The sequence below is a fragment of the Phymastichus coffea genome, unplaced genomic scaffold, assembly GCF_024137745.1.
Source record: "Phymastichus coffea isolate CEN01 unplaced genomic scaffold, Cenicafe_Pcof_1.1 PCOF00087, whole genome shotgun sequence".
Lineage (NCBI taxonomy): Eukaryota > Metazoa > Arthropoda > Insecta > Hymenoptera > Eulophidae > Phymastichus > Phymastichus coffea.
Genome location: NW_026706898.1, coordinates 434901 through 449741, shown reverse-complemented (window position 1 = coordinate 449741; position 14841 = coordinate 434901). Strand labels below are relative to the sequence as shown.

At 50.4% G+C, this 14841-nt stretch overlaps 3 protein-coding genes across 10 annotated transcripts; 1 reads left to right on the top strand and 2 right to left on the bottom strand.

The window, feature by feature from the left end:
* Positions 1–66: 66 nt before the first annotated feature.
* LOC131669071 (PDZ and LIM domain protein 3) lies at positions 67–8597 on the bottom strand. Of its 7 annotated transcripts, none has more exons than XM_058943661.1 (9): positions 7395–8597; positions 6773–7002; positions 6248–6410; positions 3727–3882; positions 3292–3342; positions 2411–2499; positions 1062–1203; positions 944–979; positions 67–712 (listed from the first exon to the last, which is right to left on the bottom strand). In XM_058943661.1, the coding sequence occupies exons 1-9, from the start codon at positions 7506–7508 to the stop codon at positions 620–622; spliced, it is 1074 nt and encodes a 357-aa protein (XP_058799644.1). In that variant the 5' UTR covers positions 7509–8597; the 3' UTR covers positions 67–619. The 7 variants fall into 7 exon arrangements, with proteins under 7 accessions (XP_058799644.1, XP_058799647.1, XP_058799650.1 ...); XM_058943664.1 differs by having other exon boundaries at positions 6872–7002; XM_058943667.1 differs by having other exon boundaries at positions 6248–6406; positions 6928–7002.
* Positions 6349–14177, top strand: LOC131669073 (mitochondrial 2-oxoglutarate/malate carrier protein-like). Of its 2 annotated transcripts, XM_058943671.1 has the most exons (8): positions 6349–6488; positions 6586–6602; positions 6848–7025; positions 11693–11908; positions 12005–12135; positions 12264–12434; positions 12504–12603; positions 12690–14177. In XM_058943671.1, coding segments are annotated over exons 3-8 (840 nt in total). In that variant the 5' UTR covers positions 6349–6488; positions 6586–6602; positions 6848–7023; the 3' UTR covers positions 12910–14177. The 2 variants fall into 2 exon arrangements, with proteins under 2 accessions (XP_058799654.1, XP_058799653.1); XM_058943670.1 differs by lacking the exons at positions 6349–6488; positions 6586–6602; positions 6848–7025 and adding an exon at positions 11154–11293.
* Positions 8721–10888, bottom strand: LOC131669070 (isovaleryl-CoA dehydrogenase, mitochondrial). The gene is made up of 8 exons (XM_058943660.1): positions 10742–10888; positions 10573–10662; positions 9993–10214; positions 9591–9918; positions 9418–9511; positions 9269–9359; positions 9026–9194; positions 8721–8947 (listed from the first exon to the last, which is right to left on the bottom strand). The coding sequence occupies exons 1-8, from the start codon at positions 10880–10882 to the stop codon at positions 8814–8816; spliced, it is 1269 nt and encodes a 422-aa protein (XP_058799643.1). The 5' UTR covers positions 10883–10888; the 3' UTR covers positions 8721–8813.
* Positions 14178–14841: the final 664 nt, after the last annotated feature.

Below are 14841 nucleotides of genomic sequence, written 5' to 3'. Positions count from 1 at the left end.
GTCTTGTTAATGTCAACAATCCTTATACTCACCTGCAATGGTCATAATATAATAAAAAGAGACCCATTCATGTTAACCATCTTTATTTTCATATAATCTTTCTTCTTACAATATTTGCATTTTAAGTTACAACTTGTAACATATATGTACATAAGCACGCGTGCGCACGAGTACTGTATCACCGACTCGCATGTTTTTTTCTTCTTTTTGGTCGAAAGCGTAACACAATAAAATATCGTCTCGTAAAGTATACCAGTTTTGATTAGGTAAAAGCTAGCGCAAAGGCGATGATTGCGTCTGTGATAGACAAATAATAATGGAAGAAACTAAAAATGTCTCGGGGCTCGTTTTTGTCGTGTATCTGTGCATTATAATGCCGTTGGAAATAAAAAAATAAGCTCGCGCGTGTAAAAATAAAATCTCTGATCCGCTTAAAAACGACGTGATACTGAAGGTTTTTCTTTGCACTTGTTTCATTCTCGATCGAGATGCCTCTGGAAATGGCTTGTATAATCGGCCACTTTGAATTGGAAATCTTTCGCTATTCGTTGTTTCTTTTATTCATTATCGTTAGAATTAATTGTCGTCTTAATGTAGAATTCCGGATTCGCCTCTGCGTCTAGTAATCTGTCTGCCCGAGGACAGTGTACATGATTCTCTTGAAGCTATTGCTCTGGTGAATTTGCTCGCCGTCATTGTCGTATATGTTGATCTGTTTGAGAAAACAGTACAGTGGTACGTTATTCGAGAAAGAAACTTGATTCAATCAATTAATCTTTTCGGTCACTGTCGGGCAGTAAAGAAATGCCTACGTTTGCCGCACTGCCAAACGGAAACGTCTTAATTAATTTAAGAAGCGATTGACCCAACATTAGGTTGAATTGCAGAGGAGGCATTCGAAAGTGAGCGAAAAGACGATATTCAGCTGGCGTGAGGTACTTACGGCAGGACTCTTGGGCCGCCACGGGTTGGTATTAGGCTAGAAAGAGGGCACACGAGAGAATCGGAGAGTGAAAATCTGCAAGGGCGCAAAGTGGTGAAAGGCGACAAGAGAGTCTTACCCCGGATTGCCTGGGCCTCTGGGGCGAGAAAACGCCTTGGCGCGTGGGCTGGCTGACGCGGCTGACGCTGTGGTCGCCCTCCTCTTGGAGCGCCTTGTAGGCCTCGCTCTGGTTCGGATCCCACTTGGCCCCCGGCTTCGTGCTGCGGTGATCGTTCGTTCGCAAAACATGCCACATACGTTAAAACTCCGTCGCGCTTTCGGCGACATTATATTTCGTCGCTGCGAACGTCTCGACGAGCTCGTTATATATTGCAGTCGTCAAGCGATAGAATAGAGGCAGGCAGTCGCAGAGAGCGTTCGGCTTGCGTATTATTCACAAGAGAAACAGACCAGTTAGTAACCACTATGTTGGAGATCTACAGTGCGCTGCGTCACGCATGCAAACGTATACGTTTCGTTGTTCGCGTTCGTGTGTTTCGATTGTGTCCTCTCGGCGCGGGGAAGGGGGACGGGGTGGCTCGCGTGCGGAAGAGGGACGGAACGCCATTAAGCGACGCGCGAGACGGCAAAGCGCGAGGTGGAGCCGTGCGTTCGGTTTAGTGATTGATCGGCTTATTGAACTGCGGCCACACGTTCTTCGCAGCGGCCGCTCTGGCCTGCTCTTTCATGCGTCTCGCTTGCTCCTCTATTTCCCGTTTCTGTTTCAGGAAGGAAAAGTCTATGAATATGCTGCAAACAAACAGAACTCAGGTCATTTTTCTCCCTTTCGCCAGGGCGTTCTTGTTCGTTCAGCTGTGCCGTCCAACTTGAACTGCGCCACTCTCTCTCTCTCTCTCGCTCTCTCTCTCTCTCTCTCCCTCTCTCTCTCTCTCTCATTCTCTCTGTGTGTACGTGTGCATATGTCGCGTTTACCGTTTGCGATCTTGGGACTCATCACCGGTTCGAAAACGAGTTCCTCGTCATACTCCGAACAGAGTTTGTTTTTCGTTCAGCCGTGACTGCCGCAAGTCAAATGGACGCGCGTTCGCGTACGAAGCACGATTTATATAATCGGCGGGCCGTTTACGATTATAGAACTGATTTTCGAAAGAAAGGAAGCGAGAAGCTACGATGTGAGTTACTGGTTTTTCTCTCTAATTGAAAATTGAAAGTTCTAGTACAAGCGGGTTAATTGTTCCAAGCGTCCCGCCCACAGCGTTAATTCAAATCACAGAAAGCAACCAGATAAGTTAAAAGTCGATGAAAAATGTTTCTTTTGAGAAGCGATGCCATATGATCGGTACGGTGCGATGAATGATAAATTATACGGTTACGTGAAGTATGTACATGACGCGCTACACGACAAATGAATGTGAAAATGAGGACGTGATTATACCCGAAATCATCGGTGTCTTATGCTTTACTTACGGTATAGCCGAGGCCTGGCACTTTATAGTGTCGGCGATATTTTGTTCGGAGTAGAGGCCAATCGGCGTATTGAATTGCTGGCTGACGACCTGCCGAATAAATGATACAGAAACATAATGTCGAGGGATATTACTTTGTTGGAAAAACATGCGAAGAAAATAGAAAAAAAAGCTCGTAAACAAAAAAACAAAAACATCAGTCGTTGGTTGACAGTTTGATAGTTTTATTTGGCTCACGCAGTTAAACAAATTTTTGTTCGTGTTGCTTTTCACTCGGCGCTGTTTTTCAAAATGATAATGAGTGAATGATATATCCATTAAAATTGAAACTGATGACGGTGGCAGGTGATTTTTTATGCTCTGAAATAACAATCGGATGACTTGTTTTTAAAGCGCTATAGATATAAGTTAGATTAATTTTGGAGTGATCCTCGGTGTGAAGCGCATGGCGATGATTTTGATACGTGATGCGCCAGGGAAACGAAGCTGTTCTTTTCTTTCGCTGGCTATGGATGTAAAAATTATTAGCGGTTTCTTATCTGCGCGAGTCGACTGTTGGATCTGACGGAGACATTGAAATAATGAAAATAAACGGAACAAACGAGTCTGCGACAGATCCAACGCGTCCATCGCTTACACGCCAACTTATTTTGTACAGCAATACTGGTACTTGAAAATGGGATGTCGATAGGCGCAAAGCAATAGCCTCGATTGCGCGCGAAATGATCCGATTTTCAAAAGTGATAAATGACCATAGGCTAAAGAAAGCACAAGGGGTACGTCTGACAGCTTTGAAGAAGCGCGAAGGACAGAAGCAACGTAAAAGCGAGAGACAAGAGCCGCAGCTGTCGGAGAGAAATGCGGGAAATCATGAATGCGCACCTTGGGTAGATCGTGCGGGCTCAAGACTCGCTGGAGCACGGTGTCGGCCACCTGGAGCGCGTGTTGTCGCAGAAGTAGATAAAAAACAAACAATGCATACATCGATGAGCTTCTCGAAGAAGGCGCCGCGCGCTTACATAACCGTCGCAGTCTTAAAATAAAGCCGAGAGGGCCGAAGCGAATCGAGAGCACTGCTGACGGCTGTCTCTGCTTCTCTCTCTCTCTCTCTCTATCTCTCGATTCGCTTCTGTACCCAAGCTCGCTTGCATTGTATACTTACGATCGCTCGCTTATTTTTATTCATTCGTTTATTTACTCGTTGTTTTTCAAAGAGAATTGCATTAATTTTGGGTTTTAATCAAGCTCGTGGATAGGAAGCTCGTCGATACGAAGCTCCTGGACGACCGGCGTGATCTGATATTTGAATGTACGTACTTTCTGCTTCATCGCGACTTCGGGATTGGCGACCTCGTAGTGATGGGGCGGCGCTCGGACCATTGGGTTGGGATGGTGGCGCAGGTAGCACTCGCCCAGCGGGGCATCTTTCTTGATCTTCGCCCCGGGAAGCACCAAGGGCGTTGTGCGGTACGGCTGCAAACCAAGTCATTGGCACGGATCATTCGTCTCCGCTGGAGTTGTAGCTTCGATCGCGATCGACTCTCGTCCGATCTCCGATGCGAACGGTCAAGGATCTTAGGATCTTTCATCCGCGTTTGGGAAAAGCCAATTGAAAACGTCCGACTGGCCGTCACGAGTACATTCTTTTTAACCAAACTAATTCGACTTTCAGTTCCAGATTTTCCCCTTGGAAGATTGCAAAATCATGTGTTTTTTTCCAATTTTAGATTGAGCTATTTGGTTTGTATTGCCAAAGCTTGACAATGTGCTAATATTTGACAAACGCATCGCGTCAAATCAATGCTTCGGGACAGTTCCACTTTTGATTTTGCAAACGAGCCCAGAGCCGCCGTCGAAATAATTTACACACAGAGAATACATTTTAGAAAATTGACAACGCGGCTATTTCGGCCATTGGCCCACAACTCCGTTTTCGCAAGCATAAACAAATTTGTTTAATCTCGGCCCGAGTCAAAGCTCTGGGTACCGGCGTTAAAGCACTCGAGCATCCGCTACGGAGAAAAAGCTCGTAAACTAGTCCAACTTTTATATCTGAGCGTTAACGGGCTCGTCGTTAACGGATTCGATTTCGCCGGTGGACTGGCGGACGCGCGCTTTGAACACCGGCCAAGAAAAGTCAACGACGCGTTCGTCAACGCAACAGGCCTTCCGGCTTCGTTAGCGTCGCGTAAGCTGCTTCGACCAATTACGCCAATTACGACCCCCACGCCTCCCTCGCGATAAATCCTCGCCGGGGGCAGCTCCTCTGGATTTGGTGGCTTTGTCCGTTCGATCGGTTGCTCGCGCTTCCGAGGTCGGAGTTATCGGATCGAAAGCTCGCCGCCGCCCGTCGGTCTCGCGGTCTCGCGCGTTCAAGGTCGCGGGCGAAGTGCAGGGCCGAGGATTCTAAATCCGTCGTTCGCCGATGCGTCCACGGATGTTCGCTCGGCGATGAGAAAACGGGTCAGCCGCGCCGCCGCGGAATATTCGCGGCTCGAAATAGAGATCAAGGCCCAGAACGCGCGTCGAACGAAAATAACGCAAGCGCGCGCGTCGTCCGAGAGGCTCTGCGCTGGATGCCCGTCGGCCGATCATCGCGTCCAGGCTGTTCCGCGCGAGGAGACTCGGCCGGTCGTCGCGTCCGCGGAGAGAATCGAGGACTCGACGTACCCAATAGACGGCGCCTTCCTTTTCGTCGATCGGCCGGTCGTAGTAGGTGGTGTACGAGCGCCTGTACGAAGGCATCCTTGTCGCGGTTCCGTGTGTGTGGGGCTTTCTCGCACTTGTCGCGCTCGGGCTGCGCGCACGGAGCTCCGACCGACTCGGTTGATGCGCGGGCGGACACTGAGGAAACTCGCCTTCTCCAAAGTTATAGCTCGCGCGAGCGACGCGGTTTCTGCGCGCCTTTCGAGAATACGGTGACGCGTGGAGCTGCCGCGCGCCTGTGTGTGCGTACGTGTGATTTATTCCGGTTTTTACAATGCGCGGGTAGTAGGGAGGTTTTTCATTTTTGGACTGTCTTACAGCTGGTTTTCGCGTGCGAATTAAATACGGTTGACGCGGCACGTGTCTTGATCGATCGATGAAAATTCGTTTAGCGGAATGACCTTTATATGCCTGGTCACGTACGAAGTCAGATGTCTTTTGGGGTTCGTTATAAGGACCACTTGCTCGTTCTTTATTTGCTCGGCTAATTCGGATAAGGATAAAACAGGCGAAACGTGCGTTTTACTTCGAATCGACCTCTGAAAGAACTCGCTGCCAAGACAAATATACACTAATTAACCAATGAAAATACCTGAGCTTCGTTGTCGATTAGCGCGCCGTTCGAACGAAGCCTCAAATTACCAGGCAAACAAAAGAGAGAAGAAAAGAAAGCAGCCCGCGAGGTCGGCCGCTCGTCATTCAATAGCCAGCCGCTAGCTTCGCCCGAGCGAGCTTGCCGCCGAAAAGTCCAATCGATTGGCCGCAAGCTCAAGAGCGGCGAGGAAAGTCGTGCGTTGCGAAAAGACGCGCCGACGGTGGGCGCGTATTTATAGCCCGAAGTCGCAGTCCCGTTTTCGCGCGCGCGCGCGCGCGCTTTCCAGCATCGACGCGGCCGGGGCGAAAATACGCGCAAGCTCGGCCCCGCCGTGCCGAGCTTTCTCCTCGCGCGAGCACGCGATCGCCGTCGCAAATTGGCGTCTCGCGCGATCATCGAGCACCGCGTTCAGTTCACTGTCAAGAATGACGGTTGGAACGCGTTCGGAAGCCGCGATTTCCGCGAGAGGAGCGCGCCGCGTCATTCCGAGCTCCGAAGGGAAAGCAACGCAAAGGGGCACCGCGCTCGCGTACGTACCTGGGACAGGTAGTATCTCTCCTCGCGAACCTCGTCGAGGTGGTCGTGCGCCGGGTTGAAGTGGACCGGCGAGAAGATCCTTTGGGGCTCCGGCACCTCCACCGGCAGAGGAGGCGGCACCGGACTCTTCGGCAGTATCGGCGGTATCTGTTGACTTTTCTGCCTACGTTTTGCGAAATACACAAGTTTTCCATTATCACCTGCGAGCCTTGTCGCTTTGCGTCTTATTCGAGAGGAGAATGTAAGATGTTAATGGGCTTTGATGCAGCTGAGCGCGAGGCGCGAGGTAAGGCAGCCGCGACGCTTGTTTGCTTATTTTGTTTTCTGTTTCTGGACAGTCGATAGTCCGAGCGAGGTAAGCGACGGAGCTGTCGTTTTTCTCGAGACGTGTGTTTTCTCCACGCGAGGCGGACTCGCCGTCGTGCGTTCGCCGCGGCAGATGCTTAATCGCGAGACAGTAATTGGAAAGCGATCTGTTCGGCGAGCTTGGCGAGCGCGCGCGCGATGATCTGGCGGATTACGAACTTGCTGTTGAATGAGCAACGGTCGGAGGATGCGACGGCGCTGTCTGAGTCTGACTGATCGTGCGATGATGCGCAGGATGTGGCGTGGGGCAACCCGGACCTTTCGATGGCGAGCTTTACGGACTCGGAATTTTTCAGGAGATTCTGCGCGTCTACGTGCCTCAGGTCGCGCACGTCGTACTCGTCGATCTTCTTGATCACGTCGCCCCTCTGAAGATCATCGTTCTCAGACTGCAACAACAACAACACAACATGTACGTTCATGGGTGAGCTTTATCTCGCATGTGCGTGCAATTCGCAGACGGACTGAGATCGAGAGCCAAGTGATGCAGCCGTGCTCGAGGTCATTTCAAAACGGCTCTTGTTTAGCGCGAACGCACGCCAGAATTTTTTCAATTCGAGCTATAAATATACTCTTGTGTTCCACGCCGGTGCCATTTATCCCTGTTGGAGTCGAACGACATCGTCCGTCCGTCCGTCCGACCGTCCGTCCGTCTATTAATATCCTCGTTAGGATTATCAACCGAATTTTTAGCGCGCGATCGATGGGAACCCAAGCTCTACTTGCTTTCACTGCATTCAACCGTGATTCCAGCGCCCGTGCGACAAAATATCCAACTCACGCGGGTGACGACCAAGGGAGTGCCCAAATCGGAGCCACCGGCAATGCTGATGCCCCAAGACACAGATTTGCACGGCCTCCTGATCCTCACGATCAGCGTCTGGCGCTTCGTCATCGTGTCGCTCGCCCACTGCACTCGAATCTCCGTTACTTGTCCCCTCGACTGGATCTACCCCCCGCGCGCACAAATACTCGTCGGACCGCAAAGAGAAGATGAAATAAAAAGGAAAAAAATCGACAACGAAAAAAGGAAAGAAACGTCGAAAGAAAAAGACAACAACGACTGTCGTGGAGCGCGTGCGAGCAACGCGGCGGTTGAGGTTGTACTAGCTCGGTACAGGGCTTTTTAGCTGTGACTTTGACGGGCCTTAGTCGGCAGCCAACTCGCTCCCTCGGCTTGACTCTGGTCGATGCTGCTGTTGCCATACTGCCGCTGGCCTCGTTCGCTATATTGGCAGCCGCCAGAACTCGCGTTAGCATTGTTCTTGCGCCGTGCACCGAGCGCGAGACGCTTTCGTCGAGAACGATCGTTTGCCCCATCGCATCGGGCGTCCTCCGGGCCGGACTTATCAGCGCCCGGAGCGCCAGCTCGAGGGCTCGCGCGGCCAAGATAACTGCACGAGCAGCGATCGCGGATCCAATGACGGAAGCATCGATGCGCGCTCGGACGAAAATACCACTGCGAGGAAATCAGTTGAACGAACTTGGAGACGCGCGCTCATCGATTTCTGTCGATGGCAGCGGCGCGGAGCCCCTCGGCCGAGCGAAAAGCACGCGACGCTCGATTCCGCCGAAAGCAGCGAAGGGGGCACGATAACTCACGCGCGTCTCGTAGTAGCTGCTGATGTAGAAGCGCAGTCTCGACGGCATCTCCTCTTCCGGGCGGCAAGGCAGGCGGCTGGACGAAGGCTCTCGGGCGAGAAGAGAGAGAGAGAGGCTTTCTCGATCCGATCGATGCGAAGGCTTTCCCTCGTCTCCCGTCGGCGCGTGCCATTATCGAGCTTAGAGACTCGTGGCATCCCAAATGCTCCTATCCAGTCCGTGCGCGCAGTCAGGGTTGACAGACGCGCCGCAGCGGCGCAAATTTAGACGCCGACCTCTCGCTTCTCTTTCTTTCTAGCTCTCTAGTCGGGAGAAAGAATCGAGCGCGATCTCGATGCGAGCAACGCCAACGAGCCGTAAGATCGGTTCGTCATCCCTCCGACTCGTCATCGTCGCGATAGATCGACAGCGGCGAGGCTACGTGCAATGTTAGCGGGTGCGGTGAAATAAACGCCAGGCGATCTGCTCAAAAGTAAGCCCTGGGCCATAATATTTTTTTTATTTCTTTTCTTTTCTTTTTTTTTCTCTTTCTGCAGTTTCTGGAGGAGAAACGAACGATACAAGCAGGAAGACGGGAACGCGCACAGTCCGAGCGCGCTCAGGCGTACTCCTCGCTGATCGCGCGGCCGATGACCATTCTGCGGATCTCGCTGGTTCCGGCGCCGATCTCGTAGAGCTTGGCGTCCCTCAGCAAGCGACCGGTCGGGTAGTCGTTGATGTAACCGTTGCCGCCTGAAAGACAAAGCCACGCGATAGGTGCAGGGTTCGCGCGGGGTTCGCGCGGGGGACGCGCCTGCGCGGCTCGCTCACCGAGAATCTGGATGGCGTCGAGGGCGCACCGCGTGGCATTCTCGGCGGTGTACAGTATCACGGCCGCGCAGTCCTTGCGATTGACCCGGCCGCCGTCGCAAGCGCGCGCCACCGAGTACAGGTAGCTTCTGCCGGCGCACAGCTTCGCGTACATGTCGGCCATTTTGCCCTGAAACGAGAAGAGGAGACAGGTGCTGCTGACAGGTGCGCAACCGAACGCGCCGCCTCGCAACCTCGTCGTACCTGTACCAGCTGGAACTCGCCGATGTGCCTGCCGAACTGCTTCCTCGTGTGCGCGTACTCGAAGGCCACGTCACAGCAGGCCTGCGTGATCCTGAAAAGCAAGAACCGCTGCGAGTTGGCACGGCCTTATCGGGCGTCGGCGACGTTACCCCAGTGGACCGCCTGCCAGCACCAGCCTCTCCAGATCCAGACCGCTGAGGAGGACGTACACGCCTCTGTTCTCTTGGCCCAGCACGTTGCTCACTGCGACACCGAGAAAGCTCAAGGTCTAAGTTTTCGCTTCGGCAAAACAAGGCTCGCCGAAGGGAGGCTATACACTCACCGGGAACCTTGCAGTCTTCGAAGATGAGCTCGCAGGTGTTGGAGCCTCTCATGCCCAGCTTGTCGAGCTTCTGGGCCGTGGTGAAGCCTTCGAAGCCCTTCTCCACGATGAAAGCGGTGATACCGTGCTGCTTCTTGGCCGCGGACGGGTCCGTCCTCGCGTACACGACCAGCACGTCGGCGTCGGACCCGTTCGTGATCCAGAACTTATTGCCGTTCAGCAGGTAGTGGTCGGCCCTCTTCTCGGCCCTCAGCTTCATGGAAACGACGTCCGAGCCAGCGCCTGGCTCCGACATCGCCAGCGCGCCGACGTGTTCTCCGCTGCACAGCTTCCAAAGGAATTCAAAGGAATTAACTGGATGACGGCCACGCCGTATTACGCTCGTCGTCGCGGCCGAGCTACCTTCGGCAGGTACTTGCGCTTCTGCTCCTCGGTGCCGTTGCGATGAATCTGATTGACGCAGAGGTTCGAGTGAGCGCCGTAGCTGAGAGCCACCGCGGCGCAAGCTCGACTCAGCTCCTCCAGAATGACCACGTGCTCGAGGTAGCCGCCACCCGTGCCGCCGTACTCCTCCTTCGCGGTGATGCCCAGCAGACCGAGCTTGCCGAGTTGTCTCCAGAATGGCTGAAAGTCGTTTTGCGAACGATCAAAATAATTCCATTGACATTTCAGGCGCCGATCAGCGAACCAATGGGCAAGCCAAGCGCCACTACGCTAATGGTCTTCCACTGGCTTCGAACGTCATCCCCGTATCGTGCTGGCGCTTGGCTCTAGTCGGCCCAGTTGGCCCAACCGAACGAACGTCGTTCGACTCCTCTCGGCACGATCTCGGTTTACGCAGCTGCAGACGTCGGAATAACCCGAATGATTACGTCGAGTCTAATCTTTTCACCGGCGACTCTCCCGCCTCTCGTTGATTCGTCATTTGCCGGCGTGCTCGAAGCGGAGCGCCGCGAGAAGCGCGCAGTCATTGTGTACTCACTCGCAGCCCGTCGAAGTGGTTCTTCTTATCGATCTCGGCGGCCTTGGGCGCGAGCTCGCTCTGCGCCAAGTTGAACACCAGGCTCCTCAGCTGGAACGTGACGGCTGACGATTACGACCCGCGGACGCGGACACGGCCGAGCGCGACTCGGCAATGACCGGCTGCTGACCTCTTTCTGCTGCTCGGACAGGCCGAACACGCCCTCGTCGATCGCGTAATACCGCGAGGCGGCTCGGCAGCCGCGGTCCGGCCCAGGCGACGAGCGCCACGCCAGCAGCAGTCGGCCCGCGCCGCTCCGCAGCGCGCTCATCTCCGCCACGCGTGCCGTGGGACTTGCGCGCAAGACGACTCGAGGCAGCTCCCGGGCGGCCGGCGCTCCACTGGAGTCGCGCTCGCTTCGCCGGCGGCTTTCCGGTGGCTTCCCGGGCGCTGGTGGGGATCCGCCGATACCGGGCGCCGCTCTGTTCCGCGCGGCGCTCGCGGCCGTGGCACAGCCGCTGGCCTTCTCGCTGCAAACAGTCTGGCCAACGTTCCAGCTGACCGAGGCACGTCAATCCCGCGTCCGATAAGCGCGCGAGCGACTTTGGGAGGACGCGATTCGAACGCTCGTTTAGCGTGAACGCAACTCGCGGTTGGCGTTGCGTCACGACCACTCGAGCAACATGGACTTACGAGCAGCAGCGCTGAATAGCGCCAACATATTTATCGGCTGCTCTTCGGGGTGAGTGCGTTCGCAGCATATTTTTCGACTTTTGCCTTCGTTTCAGATAAGTTATCGTATCGGACGACGACAAGCGAAAGACGCGGCGTACTTCGAAATCGATTTTGTCCCGCTGAACAGCGCCGAGACACCGCGACGTACGCCGGTGCTTCGCGCGATGCTCGCAACTCTGAGAATGCACCACTCGTATCATTTTAGACAATGACTCATCGCTGCTCACGGCCACTGTCCACTTGTCCACGCACCAATGAAAGAGACAAGGAAGAGAACTTGAGCGAGTCGCGCGTTCGGTCTAATTTCTTGAATTGTGGCATACTAACGGAAATACCCCATACCCGATAATGCATCGGCCTTGAATTTATTGATAAATGTCAATCGTTTCTCGACTTTCAAAATCAGGATGGCAGCATCATGCCTGGTTTATCCTCTGGACCTAATCAAAATTCGTATGCAGCTGAACGAATCCGAGACGGCGAGCAACGCCGACGTTTCATCAATTTTAAAAAATGAGGGAGTTACGGCCTTGTACTCGGGATTGTCCGCTAGTCTACTGAGGCACGCAGCCCACACCACCACAAGACTGGCAATTTACACGTGGCTGTTCGACTTAGCCTCGTGAGTTGTGCAATCCATCCGCTACGACGACTTTTGCTTGACGAGCAAAATATTTCGATAAATCAAACGCAGACGTAAATAATGGTGCACTTTCAGGAGTGACAGCTACCCGGATCTTTGGCTACAAATCGGCCTGGGAACGCTGGCTGGATGCGTCAGTTCGTTCGTTTGGACACCGGCTGAGCTCGCGTTTATTCGGCTGGCAGCTAATAGCCGCTTACCTGTCGGTAAATCGAATTTTCAATTCCGTCGAGCCTTAATAAAAATTCATCGACCAAGAGTCAATTAAAGAACGTATTGCATAATAATCGCGCGGGCCAAAATTAATCGCGCCTCCCATTGCTTTTCTTTCAAGATCAAAGACGCAATTACAAAAACGTCTTCGACACCGTGATGCGGGTAGCGAGGGAAGAAGGATTTTTTACATTATGGCGAGGAGCCGTCCTCACTGCAAACTGTACCATGATCGTTAGTGGATTACAAATCGAAACGTTCATACACACCCTCATAATTCTCGCTAGAAGCGGTATGCCATTTTTCACGCCTTGCCGAACATTCAGATTTTTACATATTAAAAACGACATCTTTTTTTAAGAATATTTTGACAGTACGTTGAGTATATGGCTGTCCAGCTTTGCGATTTCTGGCCTAGTCACAGCAGCAATAGTTACACCGATCGATGTGGTCAAAACAAGGTACATACCTTCTTTCCACGAAAAGAAAAAAAAACACATTTGTACGTATGCCAATTTCATTTTCTTTTCGCATACATTTTTTTTAGAGTTCAGAATATGACGGCTACCAGAGGAAGATGGACACATTCGGACACGATAGATGTTTTGATACAAATTATACGCTACGAAGGAGTTTACGCTCTCTGGAAAGGTTTTCTGCCACATTTTGCTCGATTAGCACTGCACACTGTTTTTACGTCGATTTTTATAGAAAAAATGACATTCCAGCAGCTTCCCGATTTCCCTTTTTTCAACGCCTTTTCATAACACAGATTTCATTTAGCTTCGAGTTCAAACTGACAACATCTTATTCGATAAGTAAATTTTATTTGAACAGACCTCGCTATGTTAATTTTATTTTTATCAAAATTTTTTTACCGTGTATGTTTTTAGATTAAAACGTATATTTATACCATAAAATATATACTTCTTTTATTCGGATAAAAAATCGGAGCCGATTCGTCCGTTCACTTTCAGAACCTTCCATTATCCCTGCAAAATTAAACTTGTTGTTGACTCATAAGTTGACCAATTTCTAGCCAGCTGAGTAATTTCCAATTTTTTCAAATAAAGTCATTTACATGTTTATATATGCAAAATTGAAGGCTATATCTATGTATAATTTTAGAACTACGCTAACACCATAAAAATCCCTAACTACTGAAATTCGGGCCAAGTAGAAAGTCATCCGATCTTAATAAATTCACTCGTCAATATCATTGGGATATTTACGTGATTTGCTACGTGAATTCGAATATTGAAAAAGGCAGTATATTCAAGTATATCTTTAATATATTTATTACCTTAAACTATACTTAATAAATGATACACCTTTAAGTGTTGTGTCTTTCGGCCGATAAAATTTTTTCGTTTTGACGTTTAAATTCAAAAATAAATTAATTTTTAGTTAAATGTCAAAAAGAACATTTTTTTTTAATCTTCCACTTTTACATAATTGGCAGAGGTGTACGCAAGGAATAGCTCATAAATTTGGCTCAAGACTTTGTTGAAGAGTAAAGAATGATATTTTACAATTGACATCATCTATATTGATGTCCGGGCCGAGAGCCAAAAGAACTTGAGCCGCATATAAATTCTGAAATTTCGTAGCATAATGCAGAGCTTAGCGTGGTCTGAAAATAAGAATTCACAACACTGACTTGTGTGACCGCATCGAAAAGAATGGAAATGGAAATGGAAAAAAACGCAGTGTCGCCATTGACGTCTTTGTGATCCAGATTGAAATGTAGTTCAATGAATTGTCTGATCACCTTCATGCGAATATCTCGGCACACGAAGTTATTGCTTTCATTGTGAACGAAGCTTAAATAATATAATTTTTTATCAGAAGCGTCAGCCACTGCGGCATTACCCGTGAAACTGGTGCCCCTTTTTCGTGATTTTCCGTTCTAAATAAATTCATTTTATTCGATGGCGTGACATTCAGGTAAAATAAATTTTCGACACGTTGCGCGTGCCAAAAAGTAATGTTAGAACACGAGCGGGAAAGAGCCATTTCACCCTCGCGTGGCGAAAGTCCACAGGAGACTGAAATTATTTTTTTGCACTAATATCAAGATGTACTGAGTTACGTTTAACAATATTAATGTACATAATCAAATGAATAAAGATTATGAATGCGTAATGATTAAGGAGACATAATAATGTCAATCAAATAATTTACCATTCTGGCTAAAAAATGAAGGTGAAGGACGCAACTTAATATGTATAATGCATTATACATGCAATATTGAAATTTGACTCATTAAATTATTGGTTGATAAGGATAAACGAGAATGATATTACGAGTAAAGCAGACTTTGATCCGAATTTCCATAAACACTTTCAACGGAAGTTTCGTATAAAATAGTCGTAGCTCATCACGAAGGTTGAGCCTGTCAACGCGTTGCATCACATCTCCTTCGCGGTCTCTTTTACAGGGTCTTTAAAACACCTTGATGCTCCAGCTCCAAAAGACATAAAAGGCATAATGCCCGGAGGAAATTTGCCGGGACGAATTTCAATATTCAGTCTGAAATTCGTCCTGGCAAATGTCAGTGCTGCGCGTCGTCAATCGGAAGAAAGCCCCACCAGGCGAACGCAACAATTTCTCAGCGGTCGGGCGTGCACCTCCACTGTGCGTTATCCTTCGATTTAATTAATCGACGCATCGTCCAACAAATTAACTTTTGAACGCTC